We start from the raw sequence: 21,065 nt of genomic DNA on the forward strand, positions 1-21,065 counted from the left end.
GTTGTGAGAAATCTTGCGCAACAAGGCGAGTCTTGTACCTCAGGTCTTCATTCTTCTCATCATGCTTTCTGACAAAGACTCATTTATGTCCTACAGGCTTTACACTTGGTGGGGTTAGCACTACCGGACCAAATACCTGTCTCTTTTCCAGAGAATCTAGTTCTGCCTGGATTGCTTCTTTCCATTTAGGCAAATCTACTCTTTGTTGACATTCTGCAACAGAGCGTGGTTCGATATCATCGTGCTCTATGATTTCTTGAGCAACAGTGTATGCAAATACATCATCAATGTGTATGGAAGATCTTTCTATCAACTCATACGCACTCTCATAATCCATTGAGATTTCTTTGTTCTCTGAAATCATTTCAAACATCGAAGCGTCCTCCAGTATTGATTCATGGACATAACTATAATCAGAGACAATCTCATGAGAGGGATTCTCTACATTGATGATTAATGGATTGTTTTGTGCCTTACTCGCCCTCTTCTTCCTTGGGTGAGTGTCAATCGAACCAAGTGGTATCCCCCTCTTCCTTTGGGGATCCACGGCCTCAACCACACCTCCACTAAGTGAATTTACAGTGCCTCTATCTGCGACACCTTGCCCCTTGTTGCGGACTTCTAACATTGCAGGCACATTTGCAACTGGTATATATGATCTCGTCACTTTTGCGATATTAGTAAACGCATCAGGCATCGAATCTGCTACGTTATGAAGATCGATTATTCTTTTCACTTCACTTTCACATTGTGAAGTGCGGGGATCAAAATGAGACAGAGTAGGGACAAACCACGACAATTCCTGTCGTTTTCTTGGAAAATATTTTTTCCTATCTCCCCCTAATGACGGGAAGACTGTCTCATCAAAGTGACAATCCGCAAATCTAACGGTAAAGAGATCGCCTGTCAAGGGTTCCAAATAGAGGATAATTATTGGGGATTCGTATCCAACATAAATACTTAATCGTCTCTGAGGACTCATTTTGGTGCGCTGTGGGGGCGCAATAGGCATATATATTGCGCAACCAAATATGCGTAAGTGTGAAATGTTAGGCTCATATCCAGTTACTAAGATAGAGAGTCTATAAAAAATGCTCTAAAGGAATTTATCAATAATTAATGCAAGAAAATGATGGAAAGTGAGTAATAACTGCAACGACATAATGGAGGAAAGTGAAAACTATGGAATGAGGAAAATAGTTAATTAGTCAATAATTAAACAGTCACCCTTACTCCTCTGATAGAGAGAGACTTGTTTTGGTTTTGATTTTTCTTTTCTTTTTTAACCCCCTACATGGTCCCTACCATATTCAAGTGATATTATTGGTTGTGACCACCACATGGCAGTGCCACATGGTACTCCAGGACCACATAATAATTGCCCGATTATATATAAACCTACTTCTAAAAATCATGATGAGTTGATGACCTACTTTTAAAAGGGTAAAACATTAATTCTATGTTTAGCAGTGAGAGATTATATGCTTTGCTCGTTGCTCACGTCGGCATCGAGTTTGGTCACTATCTTTGACATCTCAGAAAGATGATATTTCTGTTGTGCTTTGTTTTGGATAGAAACGCGAAGTGGTGGGAAACTTCTAGCCTTCCCTTTCGGTAAAAGCAAACTGTCGATCGGAAACTACCTGACTTCACATGAGACTTTCTTCTTTCTAGCTTTTGTCACTTTCAGTTACGACTTACAACTGGAGTCTCGTGGGCTTAATTAGTGACATGTATACGGGTAAAATAATACATTCTCATGATATCATATTTGATGAAATTGATACCGAGAATATTACAAATAAGTCTAAAATATCCATAATATCATTCTCCATCAATCTATCGAAATTACATGTATCATCTTTTTGAAATCTAAATTAGTGTTTTTAGTTATTTAAACATATCCTACAGTTTCCTTCAATAAATATATATTTGTCAATATTTTCGTAGCTATAAACTCTTGATGTTTTCATGATATTTGAAAATTTGGTAATTTAACTACAACTTATTCGTTTGTCAAATTGAAAACCGGAAGCAAGTACATTTCCACTTTTTTTTTTTGGGTACAAGTACATTTCCTCTTTAGCTTCAAATTTTAAGGCCAAGTACAAAGATAATTGAAACCCGCCAAAGCATGAACAAAAAAAATGTTTTGCTTCCCTACATATATGAGTAAAAGATATTTGCTCACAAATTGTTGCAATTCTGTTTTCTGACAAGAACAAACCTCGTGGCAGAGTACGCAGTTGTTTCCATTACCATGATGACATGCATGAGCTTATTAGTGTTCCGATTGAGGTTTATCATTTCGTATTGATATCTTGTATGACCTAATAGTAAGGACCTATGTTGACTAATCATGATAGATTACTTGGATGATAACTGGTTGAATTGTTTGTAGACGTAAAAGAGCCAAAGTTACTTGGGCAGATTCTATGAGTCTAACTCTAGATGCGTGCCGCCGCTATGTTATGGAAGCTCACCGCGTAAACTTGGTTATGACTTTGCATGTGATTGACTTAAAACTACATCTAATCCTACACGGATCTGAACCTTTTGTTCCATTTTCACGATTATTAGGTGTAAATGTTATGTGAATCCGTGACCAACAAGGGTCAAATTCAGTTTGTTGTGTAGCATATTGATCATTTTTGAATCCCAATCGCAACTATACGTTTACACTTTGATAAACTTATCTACCATTCGGGGACCATTTCATCATTTGGATCTTGTCTTGTTGTGGTACTTTATGCCTTCTTTTGTATTATAATTATTAAAATAATAAAAATTACGGGGAGGGACGTCTTTACGGAGAGGCTTCCAGGTGTAGTGGTTGTTCTCAGGATAGGGAGGGAGAGGGAGAGAGAGAGAGAGAGAGAGAGAGAGAGAGAGAGAGAGTTTGCTGCAGTTAGTACAATTAACTGGAGTACATTCCTTAAAACGTACTTATCACATGCATTAGTCTCTATATAAGTATAATTAACTGGAGTATATAGAAATCTGGAAAAGAGAACTTAAAAAGATGTTTAAAACTGTTCTTGTGGTTGCACTCTTATTATATATTTGCATTTAGGTTTCAGAGTTCAGAGAGGCTTTGAATTATTTCCAGAAAAAGGACCTGTGTGTGTGTGTGAGAGAGAGAGAGAGAGAGAGAGAGAGAGAGAGAGAGAGAGAGAGAGAGAGAGAGAGAGAGAGAGAGAGAGAGAGAGAGAGAGAGAGTTAGTTTAGCGATTAGGAGGGGAAGAAGAGGAAAAAGAAAAGAGTTATTGCCAAAGAAAAAAGCAAATGAAAAGATGAAATTACCCATGAAATAGCTTACGTGGCAATAGAGTTGACGCCGTTATAGACGGTAAGTACTAAAAGTGGTTCAAGTTTTAATGTTGGATAGTTTTTGAAATTGATGTACCAAAGTGATGAATGACTTGTATTTAGGGTACCATTTGTAAAATTTTCTCTTGCGATAAAGTTCAATCTTTCTCGTACGAGAAAAGGAAAATCACATATAGTTGCATAAGAAATATTATAGTGTATCGTATTGTAAATTACTTAAAAAATACTGAATCGGAAAATGCATGATTTGACCTGATCAAAAAACATATAATAATAGTTTACATTTTCATGATCAACAAATTAGGCATCAAACTATTTTAACAAGAGAATTTAATATAATATTTCGTGTGTTTCATCCTTTGTCCCCTTGGAGAAGCAAAAACTTCCCCACAAATTCACAAATTAATTGAATTGGTTAGCTTTTGTATGGTATAGATCTGTCATATATGAGGATTATCTCTTTTATGGGCATCCAATGCAGAGAACTAGCTAGAGAAAGTATATATTCTCCATCTCCAAGAAACAAAACATAAAAACATTATGAATCTGATTATTGATATTGTCCTCGTCAGGCGCCATTAGGGAGACTTAATAATTATAGAACAAACAAGTTGATAATCATCCCTAATCAAATCAAATAATTAACTAGAGCGAGCAAGTTGATAATCATCCTCGATCAAATAGTCATCATTCGCCTTTTTCTTAATTTGTTGCTTTCATAGGGGCTAATGGCTCAAATATTCTTATGTTTGGTGTTCTTTAATTTATCTTACAATCAAATGTCAGAAAAATACTGAAAATATTATTTAAATTAGTGTGGTATTATTGGTTTTCTTCTAAATTAATGTGGCATATCATTCATCTATTGTTAGTTGAGCTAGAAGACATGGATTCGAGCATTATAAAATTACTGAAAACGTAATTAAAATTGTTGTGTTCCATGCGATCAGAAAAATAGTAATAAACTAATTATTTTTCGTGCTCAAATCCTATGGAATATCAAGATATATATATTCGTTTCGAAATCCTTAAGAAGATCTAAATATTCGTTTTCAGAAGATCTAAATATTCGTTTTCAAACACAAGCCAAGGGCATGTGCTGTTTTGTCACTCTCACTCGTACGTGTAATGTAATATTGTATTCTTCTCTCCATAATTAGCTTCCATATTTCTGGATAAACCTTGAATTTCCTCATGCATTTCTCGAAACCATGAAATTTTATAATCATCCTTGACTTCAGAATGGAGCTGTGCTTAATTCAGATGATCAATTATCGATTCAAGCATTTGAAAACCGTGGGATTATGTATATTGTTTTTTTTTTTAAATTACGGCTGCACATGATTTTTGTGTTCATGTGATAACCTGTGTGTTTTAAAAAATTTAAACCCTAAATTCACATATGTTCACTTCCTTGAAGGTTGACAGTCAAATGTTTAAGTGTGTATAGATGCCTGGTTCTTCTTCTTTCATGCTATAGCTAGTATCAAATATTATTATTATTTGTTTTGCATGCTAGTCAGCAGAGGAGCTACCAAAATTAGAAGTAGTGATCGAATAATGATCGATCGATGTACGACCATTTTCTTCCATTATAGGTAATCAAAAATTTGGTCTCAGTTAGCGTGCTTCGTTCTGTTACATAATAATCTGCTACCAGTTGTTGTCTATGAGTTGGAATTAGTTAATATTTCGTTGAAGTTGTAAGCCATGCATGGAGTTGCAAAATTAATCTCAGCTTGTCAACTAGTCAAGTTTCTTCTTTACCAGCTTAGCATCTACGTTGTCTTCACTGTCCTCAGGATGTAAAACCCGACGTACCAGCTGATCGATCCTTCTTATATTACTTGGTGAGTGATCACCAGCCTTTACATTCACACTTGAAAATCTGATGGAACCAAAATATTACGCGTCTTAATTTATATGAGATAGAAACAAAAACTGGACATTTTGTGCAAATTACGCACAACAAAGAGCATATATCGTATACTTAGGGTAGTACTGAACTACTGATACCGATAGATCTTGTAATTTTTCTGCACTCGCATGATGAAGTGCATATACCGGCCTACTATTCTATATTTACATGCTCCTTATTTTTCTTTGTCAAAATGACCGGCTAAGGACGTAAGATTATAACAATGAGCAGAACATCGATGAAGAGTACTGAAGAGACCCGGCTGCATGCAAGAACATATATATCTACGAATGCAATGACCATTTCCAAGCGACAATCGAATTGGCCGTTTTTGCTGTTTGTATTTTTTCGCTTGGTTTTACTGTTCGGCTCTACGTACGTCCCCAAGATTAGTGGATGTTCTTATGTCAATTACGTACGTTCCTGGTGGCTCAACTAGTTAGATTATTAGTTAATCATCAAGATTTATTCATACTCCTTCAACCCTTAATTTGTTGTCGTTCTTTTGTGTTCTGTAGCTAGCTCACTCCTTAATTAATGCTCAGATCAATGATTATTTACTCTTTAGATGGCCAGTTGAATAAATCATGGTGAGTTTGAAAAGGTCGTAAATCCATTCCATATTGCGCAAATGAATGACAATTTGGCTTTTGCTGTGTTCACCTTGTGCGGGAGGGTGAAAACGCAATCAAATATTTAAAATCTTGGCTCTCTTCTTTGCCCTTAAACTGTGATAAGTATGTCATGGGTGATGTGGTGGATTATGTATCCCACAATTTCCCATGCTAATCAATGACGTTTCATAGTCTTTGACGAAGTTATATTTCTGTTGGTTACTGACTTGAGACACATAGTAGGGACACGTTGATTTTTTTGAGAGTGACTAATAGTTTTATGCAAAACCGGCCACTACTTTTGACTATCGGACAGTTTTGTGTCTGATTTCTATGAGACTGTCTAGCGTTCTATTGTGTGCTGCTCCGCGTTGGTTCTGTGTCCTTATTTCCACTTCCATTGGTTTAGTTTGACAACTTTTTTGTTAGGTTACACGAATCAACCCTAGCCTCAAGGATCAATATAGCGTTTGCGGCGTAAGTTCATCTTTTGGGGCTCCCGGTGTTTGAGGATGGATTTCCTTTAGTGAGTTTTATTATTGCGCGATGAATTTATGTTGACCTACTACGTCTATTTTCATACTCTATAGGACAGCCTTTTTCATTTTCAAAAAGAAACAAAGATTATAGAAATAAAAAGGGGAGTGATCGATCATTAATAACAAAACCTAGCACATTCCTTTTCCTCCAAAAGGGGAAAAAAAGTCATTTTCATACGAATAAATTTCCCGTCTCTAGCTAGCTACTATCATTCATTTATTCCTACAATTACGCACCATAGCAGGTTCCTATTCTAAACTGTGGGTGCCATATTATTATGTTATTGGAGGCTCACCGCGTGAAGTTTGTTAAGTGGAAGGTCCAATCGACCACTCATAAATGAGTAGATCCTAAACCAAATGCATGTGAACCCCTGTGGGAAAGGCAAACAAGCAACGAAACTAGGCACGTCCCTAGGGCCAATGTTATTTATGTATGTAGCATCTATTTGAAGCCCAGTTTCAACTGTTTACACTATTGATAATGGGTGAATTCTTGGGATACTTTGAGTGTGTATACACTATAGACTTATAGTTTACTGTTGTAGTTAGTGGGTCAACTAAGATTATGCAATATCTATATCTTCAGTAGTATTAATAAGGATGCCTTTCAAGCTAATGGTCAATACTGTTGTAGCTACTATGTATACACGACTAGTAAGACTTTAGCATCAATATGTTCATACAAGACCGCATAGCGCAGTGGATTAGCGCGTTTGACTTCGGATCAAAAGGTCGTGGGTTCGACTCCCACTGTGGTCGCTTGATTTTTTTTTTCTTTTCTGTTACAAAAATATCCATACCAAAAGGCAGATAACATCTGAGGCAAAAAACCAATGTTCCTGCCCGGGATCGAACCGGAGACCTTTTGCGTGTAAAGCAAACGTGATAACCACTACACCACAGAAACTTGCTCAACAACTAATGACAAAAAAATATATAAGTTAGTAAGATATATAAACAAGTTATAACAACTGAAAAAAGAATGTTCCTGCCCGGGATCGAACCGGAGACCTTTTGCGTGTAAAGCAAACGTGATAACCACTACACCACAGAAACTTGCTTAACAACTAATGACAAACAAATTTATAAGTTAGTAAGATATATAAACAAGCTACAACAACTGAAAAAAGATGTTCCTGCCCGGGATCGAACCGGAGACCTTTTGCGTGTAAAGCAAACGTGATAACCACTACACCACAGAAACACACGTGAACAAAGTGGACAGATAAACTTACATAATAGATTTGGCTCGTAAAATAAACAGAGCCAACACCTCGATCGCTACTTCTCCAGTATACTTTTCATGAGCAAGTCGTTTACAATCACGAGATAGTTTGAGCTTAACTTGACACATCAAAGATTGGCACGTATATAGCTAGATTTTAGTTTTAATTTTTTTAATTTTCTTATTTACTTATTTTTTTCATCACAAAATTAATAACATAAGGTATTGTAAAATTTATTCAAGCATGAGCAAAGAAAAATTGCTAACAAAATACTGACATTGTAGACTTCGACTAACCTAGATATGACAAATTATTGCACCAAGGTTAAGGTTGAGCTCGTCAAGAAAACAAGCCAAAACCAAATCAATCTCAAACTTCGGAAGAAATTGCAAGCCAAACTAAACACAACCACTTTGCCAAAAAAAAAAAAAAACTTAAAGGCTCGACGGAAAACAAGCCAATCTGTTTTCTAATACTGAGTTTGGCTCGGCTCGTTTATCGCTCATACTGCTAAGCAGAACGATCAGATAGAATTCTCAAACATCAAAGGGAGATCAGGGATGAAGCACCAAGCATGGGTTAGAAAGAACTGGTCAGAAGCTTGGAATCATATTGCCGACACGTTCTGGGTATGGTTCCTTTCTTAGCAATTTAAGAACTTTCAGCACCACCAGCAATCCATCACCGCAGCATGCCCGTTGGGCATAAAAGGAGTAACACAAAGCCACAAACACACAGGTGATAGCAACTGGACGTAAATGCAAACCGGTAATCATTTAGCTTGTTCTTCCTTTATTGTGAGGATGCAGTGGTTTGGTTAGGGAATCGGTTCGAATAGTTAAAACCGAAACTCTAGCGAGAAAATCTTTGGATGCAACTGATGCTATAGAATAATCAGTTGCTAAAAGATACGACAACTGAATAAAAAAAATCCGATTGCAAATCATTAAGCACAAAATGGAAACACAATCAGCATTACAATTCTGGACCAGTGAAGTCATATTGGGGGTACTGCCTACGCCGATACAATTACGAAAATGGCTAAAAACTTTAAATTCATGTCCTGGGAAAATCATATAGTAGGTAAAAGTCCTGATGTCCTTCATAAGTGGATCCAACATTATGCCTTGATTGCGTACTTCCTTAGTGGGAAGTACATCTCTCTCTTCTTCTCCCTCTCTGTCTTTAAAGATGCCTATCAAAAACAATTTAACAATCGAGTTAGGATAAAAAGAAATTGCCCAAAGCGAAAAACGGACTAGTGCCATAACACTGTAAAGCAGCTTAAAGGCTAACAACATGAGCGTAGTATGCTACAGTTCATCTGGCAAACCAGCAGGGGGCAGGGTGGGGGTGGGGGTGGGGGTGGGGGTGGGTGTGTGTGTGCGTTGAGTGAGATTGATAAGCAGGGAACAAATGATCAGAGAATGTCTGCAATTAGCCTTGAAAGTAAAAATAAAAATAAAAAAACCAGGTGACCCCAAAACAAAGATGGATTTAGACACAACCATCTTGACAACACAAAACCTCACCCTAATTTAACAATCAAATTAAATTCAATGTAGATAAAACATAACAAACACACTCCATAAGGCAAATTTCCCTTTTAGCCAAAACATAATCTTACAATAAATGAATGGTTTATACAGAAAAACCATGAAGTCACATACCGTACTCGGTTAAACCAAACAACTTCAAGCAGAGTGCTAGAAGTTACAACACAGCTTCCATTAGGGAAGAAAACAAAACTGATTCTATATACTAATACTTAATTGAAAACCCAATTAAAGAGAAAAGTCATTTCTAGTATACTAATCACCCTACATCATAGTTTACATTCATCCTTCAACAAATCCAGCTAATACAGTCTAAGGTTCTCATACTTCTTTTCTCCATTTAGTAACGTTCACGAATATTTAATCACAATAGCTAGTGTAACACTGACACAAACAAAAAGTGAATTCAACGAAGCAAACCTAAAATTCCTTGAGCATTACAAAACTAGTGTTTCAATTTTTCATTCCTCAAGTATTAGCAACTACTACCCAAATGTCTAAGCAGTTTATGTCAACCAAAAATGAAACCGGGTCAGCCGGGAGTGAGGATCAGTAAATACCTGGTGCTTAGTCAGACGTCTCCTGATAGCCCTGGTCTTCTTTGGACGCAAATCAAGAGGAAGAAGCTTCTTGTTCTTGTAAACTTCCCTAAGAGCCGCCTTTTGCTTCTGGGAAATCACTGTCAGCACCTGAGCTATTGAAAGCCTCACCACCTTGCTGCAACCACAAACCCACACACAGAAAAATGTGAACAACAGTTCAAAATTGAATAACAAACAAAATGAAATGAAAACAGGGGAGAGAGGGAGGAACTACATTTTGGAGAGCTTGTTGGGGGCTCCACCAGTGACCTTGGCGACTCGGAGAAGAGCGAGCTCCGCCTTCAGATCCTTGAGCTGACCCAAAAGATCTGCCTTGGACTTGTTCCTGAGCTCGTGGACCTTGATCCTCGCTTTTACAATGAAACCAAATTAGAACGAACCCAATTCAATTACGGAAGAAACATTGGAGAAAACAATTTCGTGGAACCTACCCATGGCTGTGGTGTCTGTTTCTCTTGAAAGATGAAGGGGATGAAGGAGAGAGTGAACCCTAACCCGCGGCTGCGGTTTTAATATCTTGAATGGCTTCTAAAACCCTAATCTGGGATTGGGGTTGTGATTCACACGTGTCTAGTCTTGGGCTGATGTGGGCTTGGGGATATGGACATGATCCATTTGGGCTCGTCCTTGTTTTAAGGACACGACTAACTGTTGTTTCATGAAATTCACACTAATTAGGCTGCTGCATATTAATCGTGAACAAGTCTTGCAATGCATGTACATCAAACTGTTTGGATTCTGCTTAGAGCAAGTTCACCCGTTGGGTCACCAGGTCACCAAGGCAGGAAACTATTCACTACCACTGGATCTTTGCTTTCACCCATTGGGTCAGGGTCACCAGTCAGTTACTGTTCATCGAATATTTTATAATTTTTTTTTGGAAAATGAGAAATGTATGATGTAAATAAATAGTATTGATAAACAATTTGAAAATGCAACCAAAGAAAATTTTATTGGTAGACAAATTATATGTCCACCGACACTCTGTTTTTTTTTTTTTTTTTTTTTTTTAACTCCATCGACAGTTTTATCATATATACACTACCGACAAAGTTTTTGAAAAGTGTGAAAATATTTAAAACTCCACCGACACTTTTATCATGTACACCAAAGTGTGAAAATAATTTTAACTCCACCGACACTTTTATCACATGCACACCACCGACAAGTTTTTTGAAAAGTGTGAACAAAGTTTAAAATCCACCGACACTTTTATCACATGCACACCACCGACAAGTTTTTTGAAAAGTGTGAACAAAGTTTAAAATCCACCGACACTTTTATCACATGCACACCACCGACAAGTTTTTTGAAAAGTGTGAACAAATTTTAAATTCCACTGACACTTTTATCACATGCACACCACCGACAAGTTTTTTGAAATGAGTGAGTGATAACCCACCTACACTTTTATGTGTGGAAAATTTCAATAAATAGACATGATGTTTTCACTACATACACACACCATCCGAGCTTAACAAAACTTCACCCTTTTCATATCTCTAGCATTACATATTTCCTAAATTCCCCTCGTTGCAATGAACAATTTGTGGGATCAAATTCGACGGTCTCAGGATGAGGATGATGAAGAGATGATGGCCACCAACGCCATTGTCATGGCTGCAGTAGCTCAAGAATCTGGAAACCAACACCAAGGGCGCGGTTCTCATCCGGGTCGTGCACCAAATGAGGAACGATTTAGAGAAGAGAGGGGCAAAGGTATGTTGGCCGATTACTTTGTCGACCGGCCAGTGTTCAAAGATGCGGAGTTCCGAACACGTTATAGGATGAGTCTCAATCTCTTCCAGCGTATATCTACTGACCTTTGTCAGTATGATCGTTACTTTGTTCAAAGGTCAGATGCTACTGGCAAAGTCGGACTGCTCCCGGAGCAGAAGATGACAGCTGCCTTGCGAATGCTTGCGTACGGTGCAGGGGCAGATCAATGTGCTGAGTATTGTAGGATGGCGAAATCCACCTCCGTTGCAGCCCTTCAGCACTTCACACGAGGAATTGTTAATCTTTACTCAACACAATACCTCCGCGCTCCAACTGCAGCCGACCTCAGACGACTTCTTACCAAAGCTGAGAGGAGAGGTTTTCCAGGAATGATTGGGAGCATCGACTGTATGCATTGGCAATGGAAGAATTGTCCGACAGGTTAGGCTGGAGAATATAGTGGTAGGAAACAGATCCCCACTATCATCCTGGAAGCAGTCGCATCTTACGATACCTGGATTTGGCACGCATTCTTTGGAATGCCTGGGGCATGCAACGACCTGAACGTCTTGGTAAAGTCTCCATTGTTTGATGAGCTTACCGCCGGTACAGCACCTCTTGTCCAATTCCAAGTTAACAACAGAGCTCACAATCTAGGGTACTATCTCGCCGACGGTATTTATCCTCGATGAGCGACTTTCTTGAAAACTGTTCGAAATCCTACACGTCCCAAGGAAATCGAGTTTGCAAAGGCTCAAGAGGGGTATAGGAAGGATGTAGAAAGATGTTTTGGTATATTACAGTCACGGTTTGGTATTGTTCGAGGAGCTGCTCGTGGGTGGCATAAAGAGGACCTTCGATACATTATGTTGACGTGTATTATATTACACAACATGATTGTCGAAAATCAACGACCTGAAGATAGCGATGATGAGTTGGAGTCCGATGATGAGGAGGATAATAATATGAGGCCCAGGATTGCTGAGGTATGGGAGGGACCAACCGGTAGAGACTTTGATCCTGTTGGTAGAGATGCTCATCATATGAACAGATTCATGGACCGCTACCAACAAATTAGATCTGAGCACAGTCACTCCAACCTTCAGGAAGACCTCATTCAACACTTTTGGGAATTTCAAGGCAATAGGCGTATCTAGATCTGCTATTTGTGTGTGTTTTCTATTAGTTTTTATGTTTTTAATTATGTTTGTGTGGTTTCTACTTTAGTTTTAATGTTTTTAATTATGTTTGTGTGGTTTCATTTAGCTTTTCATTTGTAAGGGTATTATTCAAATAAATTTTAATTTCATCAATCTAATATTACATAAGTCAAAAACCAAGCATTGGAATCATAACAATACAATTATTTAAAATATATAACTCCCTCATTTTCCTAATCCTCATCTTCATTAGGAATCCAATTTGTGTTTGTGGGGTCATCCATATGGTTGGGGTTGGTGGATTCACCCGAAGAGAAAGGTGGGGAAGGGACACCACCGGTGAATGGTGATTGTGGGCCACCGGGGAAAGGAGATTGTGGATAATACCCACCGGGGAATGGTGGTTGTGGATAGCCACCAGGGAAAGGAGGTTGTGGATAGCCACCAGGGAAAGGAGGTTATGGATAGCCACCAGAGAAAGGAGATTGTGGATAATACCCACCGGGGAATGGTGGTTGTGGGAAGCCACTGGTTGCATCTTCAGCTTCTTTCTCTGCAATTTTTTTTTGTTTTCTTTGCCAGTAATTCTTTTTGGTTGGCGTCATCTTACTTGTGTCCATCTCCATAATTCGCTCTTCCCTCTCTTGAATTTTGAATGCCTCGTTTCGCATATCCATTTGCAAGCTTATATAATCTCGTTGTTGTTGGTCACGGAGATGTCGAGCATATTCCTCATCACGTTTCTCCTTGGCAGACATCATTGATGTTTGGTTCGTTGCTATAGTCTCCACAGCGGATGTCAAAGGACTGGAATCATTAGATGCTTTCTTTCCTTTCCGAAGAGCTTCTTTGGCAGCCTTCTTTCCTTGAGGCCTCACAGAAGGATTGGGAGTTGCATCGGCGTTTACCTCATCTACATCTATGTCCAACTGGATATGAGAATCAGGAACGGATTGTTGTGTGTGCATCCGTTGAGTTCCTCCCCTGGAGGTTCCTCCAGCCGAAGATGAATGGTTTGGAATGTCATCAAATTGTTGAAACCCCTTAACAATCTCGTAACATTCTAAACTAATGAAATCACCTTTTTTTTCTTTTCCTTTCGATTTGGTCATCGCAGCTCTCCACAAATCTTGTGCTTGACGTCGCTATTTAATTTAAACAAAAAAGTATAAATCTATTAGTACAAATATAAACGAGGTACAATGTATCAACTATTTAAGTATAAATTGGTATAATGTATAATTTAAATAAAATGAAGTATAAAGTTTGATTATAAAGTACTAATTTGAAGTATAATTATCAACTAAATTTTAATATATGAACTAATAATTTAAAGTATAATTATCAACAAAATATTTCAACTAATAATTTAAAGTAAGATGTATCAACTAATTAAATTTTAATATACACTAAAAGAATCATAAAAATTAAAATTCGTGTTACACTACAAATTCATACCTCATCAATCATATTCGCACCACTCTTGTACCAAATTTTCGCTTGCCTTAATGCACAATGCCAAGCATAAAGTTCGACTTTCAAGGTTTTCCACCTCCCTTGAAAAGCTTGCAATGATCGGACATATCCATCCCAATGTTCGGCATAGTGTTGGCGTACCTCTATCCATAGATCATCTTTTCTTCGTTCCGTACCCTTTGCCAGATCTTTGCTAACATCCTTCCAAGACTTGCACAATTGAATGTCTTCACTAGTTTGCCAACGTGTCCCGTCAATACTTGGATCTCCTACGGGTTGGACAATCGTATTGCCTCGTACACTCATATTGGAATCAAAAAATTGTAGAGTATGAAAACTATGAGGAGAAGGAAAAAAAAATTTTGAGGAAGAAAGATGATTTTTTTGGTGTGAGAAGTAAAATAGGAGGTGAGGTATTTATAGTAAATTGTGGTTAATTTTTTTTTGTTACCGTTGTAATCTAATGGTTAGTTTTTTTTTTTTTTTAAAAACCTCTTGTACCAGCCGTTAGATCCCTTCAAGGCTCAAAATCAACGGTCCAGATCTGTGGACCGTTGCATTCAAATTGCAAAGTAGCCCAACGGCTACACGCCATGTCGCACCTGACTGCACCCCCACGCCACTAGACGACAAAAGCGTGGCGCCCAAGCGCCTGCTGTCCTGTCGCCGCTAGAAGACAAGCGGTTGGGCTTCACGTCTTCGGCTACGCGTGTCTCCCCTGTCGTCTTCTTCTTCGGCCAGCCTGGCAGCCTGGGTCACCGGCTCAGTCACCATGGTGCCCGAGATGGTGCCTTCGGCCTCCCCCTGTAGTCTTGCCCCAGATCCGGTGGAAGGATGAACAGTGCCAAATTCCTCCCCCCCGGCCTCCTTTTGACGTGGTGCCCGAGCAAGAACAAGCCCGGTGAACTTGCTCTTATAACACCTACAGGAAGAAGAACCGCTATCATCGGTGATAGGTTCGTAAAAACTTGGGGATTTCCTGCTCTCTAAAACTATAGAGGTCTTAATTTCAAAAAAAAAAAAAAAAAAACTACGGAGTTTTTAGTTTTGCATGAAACTCAGACATTAGGGGATATATTGAAATTTTGGAGGAAATTAATTGCAGATTAGTATGCAACCAGCTATTAGCTATGTGTAGATAAATAGCATGTAGTGGTAGGGTCGACTCTGAGTCTTTCAAGTTTTCGGGTGAGATTATCTTTGGGCTTCTTATTTTATATGGGAAAATCGTCCAAATAGTACATGAACTTTCGCTACTACAAAAAATGAATCAGACAACGGCGAATGACCGTTGTACCAAGAGAAAAGTTTCATCGTCTATCTCGGCATTGTGTGATCACAACACTCCAACAACGGTGATTCATGGTTGTGTATCGATCGATCATAGAGTCGACGCAAAAGCTAGAACCGTTGTCCCAAATCTGCGCATGCCAATGCGAGAAATTGGATGCGCAGTATGCGTCACATCCAATTTGTTGTTTGAATAACTGCTCACACAACAAAGCTAAGTTCCCAGCTGACGTTGGCTACCTAAGTACTTAGACAACAAAAATTAATAAACTGTTGTTGGATCATCTTTACCACTACGGATATTTGTTACTAACTGTAGTGTGATAGTGATAATCATATTTATGAGCAACCAATGACTGTTGTTTGTGAGTGATTAAGGTTGAATTTTGCAACAGTGCTTGCCTCAAAATCGTCTCGACCGAAATGAGGGCTGAGGGACTTGTGGTTGAATCGTCCTTCTAAAATTGCGCAGGCGTGCCAACTCGCGGCCGAATGGCCGAGCGAGGTTTAGATCTAATTTGCGCTTGTATCTGACTACTTTTCAAGTGATTGTAGGCCGAGGAAGGAACCCTCTAGGCCGTTAGGTTCTAATGTCTCTGTTTCAAGGACTTCGGTTAAGCGTCAATCCTGACTGAGATGTTCTATCACGTTCACTTCTTGGGTAAACTCAAACGTTTGGGTGACAAGCGAGAGATTTATCGGGTGAAGGTACTCGCAAATCACGGTGAAGACGAAGGTGAAGTGGACTCGGTTGTCAAAGCGTTGTGAGATTATGTGTATGTGAATAGTGAATCACATCGATCTAACCATACTGGCCGAAAGAGATCAATAGATGATAATTCTACATTACGAACTACTCCTAAATGCGAAAAGTAAAGTGCATATAAAGAAAATGAACAAGAAAGTAAAGTGCTTTAACGTAAAGTATTGAATTGAAACTGAGATACTAGAAATGAAAAACAAGTTGTAAAAGTTGAATCAAAGGCAAAGTACCTAAGACATAGTAAGAGACAAGTTTGTGAGTAAAAGTTGTATATTAATTTGTTTGTGTGGTGCAGGACCCTTTACAATGAGTTTAAAGCTCCTATATGTACAGATCAAAATCTAGGCTAACTTGCTCTCTAAGACATGGAATTCAAGTAGGATTCATCTTCCTTTTTTGGGTTGATTCATCCATAAATGTTATGATTCGGCTAATATTTGGAATCTTCACAATTGAAATCCTTAATTGATTTGAACTCTTTCCTTGTGAGGATTCCTTCCTTGAACGGACTCCTTGGCCGATGTTTGTCAGTTGGGCTTGGCCGAGCATATCTAAGCTCCTTCTCGGCCCATCTGCGTAGTCACTCATTTGAACTTGGATTTTCCAACCATGTAACCGTGTGATCCACTTTCATCATCTTTTGGGTTGTTTGACCCAAAATCTCAAACCTCGGCCGAGTTATTAAACAATGTCTTTATCTCAGACTCAAAACTCTAATTTCAGTCAAGTGACCGAACAACGTCTAGTCATATGACTCAAAACTATAATCTCGATTGAGTGACCGAGAAACTCTGATTTCGGTCAACACCTCCATTTCATCCGTATGACCTAAATTTCATATTCTCGGTCGACCTAATGCTTATTTGACTAATTTCCTCATCTCAGCTGAATGGCCAATTAATTTCATTCTCGGCCGAATGATCGAGTGACTTCATTCTTGGCCCTTACATAATCTCAGCCAAAATTCTCTCTCATCCAACAGCGAGTGCTTAGTAGGTCGACGTGCAAAAAACAGGTGCAAACAAGCAGTTGTACAATAGATTTTGTTAATATCTAAGATTGAGCGGTAGTCCAAATCTCGGTTAACACTGGTCCGGTGGGCGGATTGCTACTTGTGGTATTCTCAGAGTTTCCGCTATCTGTCAAGTAAAATACAAAGCGCATCAGAGGGAGACTGCGTTGGGCGGTCTTCTCTTCTCCGATGCCTAAGTTAGTCAATGTATTTATGTTGACAGAATAACAATAGGTAAGTAGTAAATGCATAATTAATGAGGAGAGAGGAGTTGACCTTTTATAGGTGGGGAAGAGACTGGTCTCTTCCTTGTTTTCGATGTGGGACTGATATGCTTTAGTTCCCAGCTTCTGATGCTTCAGCGAGGCTACCTTAGCACGGCGCCTGGGGGTGATCTAGGGCTCAGGTGATAGCCTGCTTGGCTGTGTTTCCGTGGTCACACCGTTGGTGGTTATTGGTACCGCTGGCGGTGGTATGAGCGTGGCTCATTATAGCTAATTATGCTTGGCAAATGCTTATGTAAGTACAAGTCCCTCAAGTCCCTAGTCAAGGAGGGCAATCTTGGTTGGGGAGTTACCTAGCGGTTTTGAAGAGTTACTTCTGCTAGACTTGCGAAAGCATAATTAACGTCAGTGCATTGCCAACCATGGATATACTATGAGAAAACGCTTTATACCATTTCGGGTAGGTCCTTGCTAGGCCCTCCAGGGAGTCCCCCACTCCCCGGCTAAGATAGGCCTCCGTTTGGCAGCGTATTGTTTGTTGAGAGGGAGCTGCGCAGAGCAGAGGGTGTTAGGTAGCGAGCCCAATCTTTGATACCAGAGTGTCAGGGTCAATGTGCCTGATCAGGGTAGTCGTAGACTGTGTTGATGTGTCCTCTTACTTGTCCGGGAGGAACATGGCTTGACTGCAACTCCGCGTGGCGGTCGTTGTCATTATCAGGCGTTACCTCGGGAGTCGCCATTGGCGGAAATCCCTCCGCTGATGATCAGCGGTGAGAAGTGCCGCGGGGACCTTCTTGCTTGCAAGATGGAGAAGTTCCGAGAGCGGCGTTGCGTTCAGCGGAGACCGGGTTACTTTACAAGATGATGGAGAAGTCCCGCTAGCGGTATTGTGCTTAGCGAACAGACTATCTCGCTTGCAAGGTGAGGGAGAAGTCCTGCTAGCGGTGTTGTGCTTAGCAGAGACTGTCTCGCTTGCAAGATGAGGAGAGGTCCCGCTAGCGGTGTTGCGCTTAGAGGAGACTGTCTTGCTTGCAAGGTGAAAGAGAAGTCCCGCTAGCGGTGTTGCGTTTAGCGGAGACTATCTCGACGATTAGTATGCCTTCTTTTTTATGGTTACTTCGGATAGATGCTTCGTCTGAGAGCTCCCGACACGTGGCTGTCATATATTGGGTTGGCGTGCAGGTGTACGCCTTCCTAACACGGCCCTCTCTTTGTCATTAATGTGAGTAATTATCGCTTTTGTAACAGAGGCGACGCCTCGGTTAATCCGGAGAGTAACTGCGATCATGGGGCATATGTACGACTGTCGTGTGATATCGTTTTTTAGCGGATGGCCTGGATCTAGTTGATGTTGACATAAAAGAGAGGGAAACCAAGTGGTTTAACACTTTCTGCACTTTGAACCAATATCGTCGTCTTCAAGCTTTTGCTCTGAGTATTGAGGAGAGGGTTCTGCAAATAGTGTGAGGTTGTTAATCTTGGAGGACAGAGACCTCTCGAAGCGAAGACAAGCATCCCAAAGTGCATCAGGGTTCCCATACTTCAGGTTGGTAATTTGAGCCCCGTGTTTACTTTGTTGCTTCTTATTTCTGTCAGTTGATGCTTTTGTTGTGCGAAGCAATTGCTGCTATTCTATGATGTATCTGAGGGTCTAGAAGGGTTTTGGGTGTTTGTGGTAGAGAGTTGATATTTGTGTATTTGCTAGATGGTCGAATATGGGTTTTGGGTATGCATATGTTATTTTCTTGTTTTGGTTGTTTCTGGGTTTTCTGGGTAACTATTCTTGGTGTTCTTGGATGAAAACTGACATAGGGTTAGTTTAGATCCTAATGGAACTGACTAACTTGGGGTTTAGGGTGTTTCTGATGGCTAGGGTCATAGAGATTTCGAGTAGTGAGGATTCCGGGTCTAACATGTCGCTCAGCGGTTCAGATAGGATGTTTATTGACTTGTTGCATTCGTCTGCCCCTGCAGGAACCTCATTGCCGAAACTGCTAGATATTGAACCCTTACAAACCATACCTTGGAAAGTGGCTATGGCTGGCGGTGGGCGTCCGAAAAGTTCGACGGCAAGAGAAGAACCTACCGCCCGTAAGTGGCATGAGGAGAGGCTAGCCAGCAATAGTGCGGTTAGCGGTTCCGCTTGTGGGAAGATGCTGGTGGTGAAGAGATAGAATCAGCCTGGGTTCTTCGTAATGGTACGCCGATCGACGAGGCGGGCAGTCCAATGACTGCGTCGGCTGTTAACTGTCTGAAGAGGGTGTTTCGTCTCCCTGGAGTGGTGAAGTTATGACTGCCGACGAGGGACGAGAAGGCGTCAATTCTGCCGGTGGGGTACACCATCGTTCAAGAGGCCATCTTTTGCCAGGGAGTAACGCTTCCGCTACTGCCGAACCTCCAGATTTTGATTTGCAAGTTCGACCTTGCCTTTGGGCAAATTTGCCCTAATATGTGGTGATTATTGATGGCGCTCAACTCACTCTGGCAGCTTTTTGGCTGTGTTAATGTTTAAAGTTCAGCGGTAGCTAAACCTTTGTTAACGCTAGTCCGATAGGCTTACAACGACCTATGATACTCTCAGAACTCCCGCTACCTGTCAAGTGAAATATAGAGGGTGTCAAAGGGAGATCGCGCTGGGCGGTCTTCTCTTCTCCGATACCTAAGTTAGTCAATGTATTTATGTTGACAAAGTAACAGTAGATAAGTATTAAAATGCGTAATTAATTAGGAGAGAGGAGAGACCCTTTTATAGGTGGGGAAGAGGCTGACCTCTTCCTTGTTTTAGATGTGGGACTGATATGCTTCAGTCCCCAGCTTCTGGAGCTTCTGATGCTGTCTTGGCACGGCGCGTGGCGGCGCGTCAGTGGTGATCTGGGAGCAAGCCGGCACTCAGGCGGTAGCCTACTTGGCTGTGTTCCCGTAGCACTCCTTTGGCAGGAGTCGGTACCACTGGGGGTAGCATGAGCGTGGCTCATTATAGCTAATTATGCTTGCAAATGCGTATGTAAGTACAAGTCCCCAAGTCCCCAGTCAAGGAGGGCATTCTTGGTTGGGGAGTTACCTAGCGGTTCGAAGCGTTGCTTCCGCCAGTCTTGCAAAAGCATAATTAGCGTCAGTGCGTTGTCAACCATGGACTTACTGAACAAACGCTTTATACCTTTTCGGGTGGGCCCCTGCTAGGCCCCCTAGGGAGTCCCCCACTCCCCGGCTAAGATAGACCTCTGTTTGGCCGGTGTATTGTTTGTTGAGGGGAGCTACGATAAGTAGAGGGTGTTGGGTAGCGAACCCATTCTTTGATACCCAAGTGGCGGAGGTCAACATGCCTGATTACAGCCGTCGAAGACTGTGTTGACATGTCCCCCTACCTGTCCCTGAGGACCATGTTTTGACTGCAACACGGCGTTGTAGTCGTTGTGAAAGTGAGGCGTTGCCTTGGGAATCGCAGTTGGCGGGAGTCCCTCCACTGACTATAAGTGGCTGGCAATGTTGCTAGGACCTGCCTGGCGGCAGCCCGGTGAATGGCGTTGCGGTCAGCGGTCTTTCTTCCAAGGTGCCGAGGGAGAAGTCTCGCTAGCGGCATTGCGCTTAGCGGAGACTAGCAGAGAAGTTCCGCTAGCGGAGTTGCACTTAGCG

The 21,065-nt window shown here is 40.6% G+C and overlaps 2 protein-coding genes and 4 non-coding genes across 6 annotated transcripts; 2 read left to right on the top strand and 4 right to left on the bottom strand.

The window, feature by feature from the left end:
- The first annotated feature begins 7,089 nt into the window (after nt 1-7,089).
- On the top strand, nt 7,090-7,163 carry TRNAR-UCG. Its single transcript has one exon. It is a non-coding gene; the product is annotated as a tRNA-Arg (tRNA).
- A 75-nt stretch (nt 7,164-7,238) lies between these two features.
- TRNAV-UAC lies at nt 7,239-7,311 on the bottom strand. Its single transcript has one exon. It is a non-coding gene; the product is annotated as a tRNA-Val (tRNA).
- Nucleotides 7,312-7,387: 76 nt separating this feature from the next.
- Nucleotides 7,388-7,460, bottom strand: TRNAV-UAC. The gene has a single exon. It is a non-coding gene; the product is annotated as a tRNA-Val (tRNA).
- Nucleotides 7,461-7,535: 75 nt separating this feature from the next.
- TRNAV-UAC lies at nt 7,536-7,608 on the bottom strand. Its single transcript has one exon. It is a non-coding gene; the product is annotated as a tRNA-Val (tRNA).
- Nucleotides 7,609-8,548: 940 nt separating this feature from the next.
- LOC112166103 (60S ribosomal protein L35-2) lies at nt 8,549-10,363 on the bottom strand. The gene is made up of 4 exons (XM_024302871.2): nt 10,220-10,363; nt 10,003-10,138; nt 9,747-9,903; nt 8,549-8,825 (listed from the first exon to the last, which is right to left on the bottom strand). Exons 1-4 carry the CDS (start codon nt 10,221-10,223, stop codon nt 8,751-8,753), a joined length of 372 nt encoding a protein of 123 aa, XP_024158639.1. The 5' UTR covers nt 10,224-10,363; the 3' UTR covers nt 8,549-8,750.
- A 963-nt stretch (nt 10,364-11,326) lies between these two features.
- On the top strand, nt 11,327-11,953 carry LOC112163904. The gene has a single exon (XM_024300167.1). The coding sequence runs from the start codon at nt 11,327-11,329 to the stop codon at nt 11,951-11,953; it is 627 nt and encodes a 208-aa protein (XP_024155935.1).
- The last annotated feature ends 9,112 nt before the right edge of the window (nt 11,954-21,065 follow it).

Source organism: Rosa chinensis, chromosome 5, assembly GCF_002994745.2.
Source record: "Rosa chinensis cultivar Old Blush chromosome 5, RchiOBHm-V2, whole genome shotgun sequence".
Taxonomy (NCBI): domain Eukaryota; kingdom Viridiplantae; phylum Streptophyta; class Magnoliopsida; order Rosales; family Rosaceae; genus Rosa; species Rosa chinensis.

What these genes read in the sequence shown, in the direction of transcription:
- LOC112166103 (XM_024302871.2), bottom strand. An exon ending in CCCAACAAGCTCTCCAAAAT is followed by an intron (nt 9,904 to 10,002) that starts GTAGTTCCTCCC and finishes TTGTGGTTGCAG; the next exon opens with CAAGGTGGTGAGGCTTTCAA. An exon ending in GACGTCTGACTAAGCACCAG is followed by an intron (nt 8,826 to 9,746) that starts GTATTTACTGAT and finishes TGTTTTTGATAG; the next exon opens with GCATCTTTAAAGACAGAGAG.
- LOC112163904 (XM_024300167.1), top strand. Translation starts at nt 11,327, where the DNA reads ATGAACAATTTGTGGGATCAAATTCGACGGTCTCAGGATGAGGATGAT.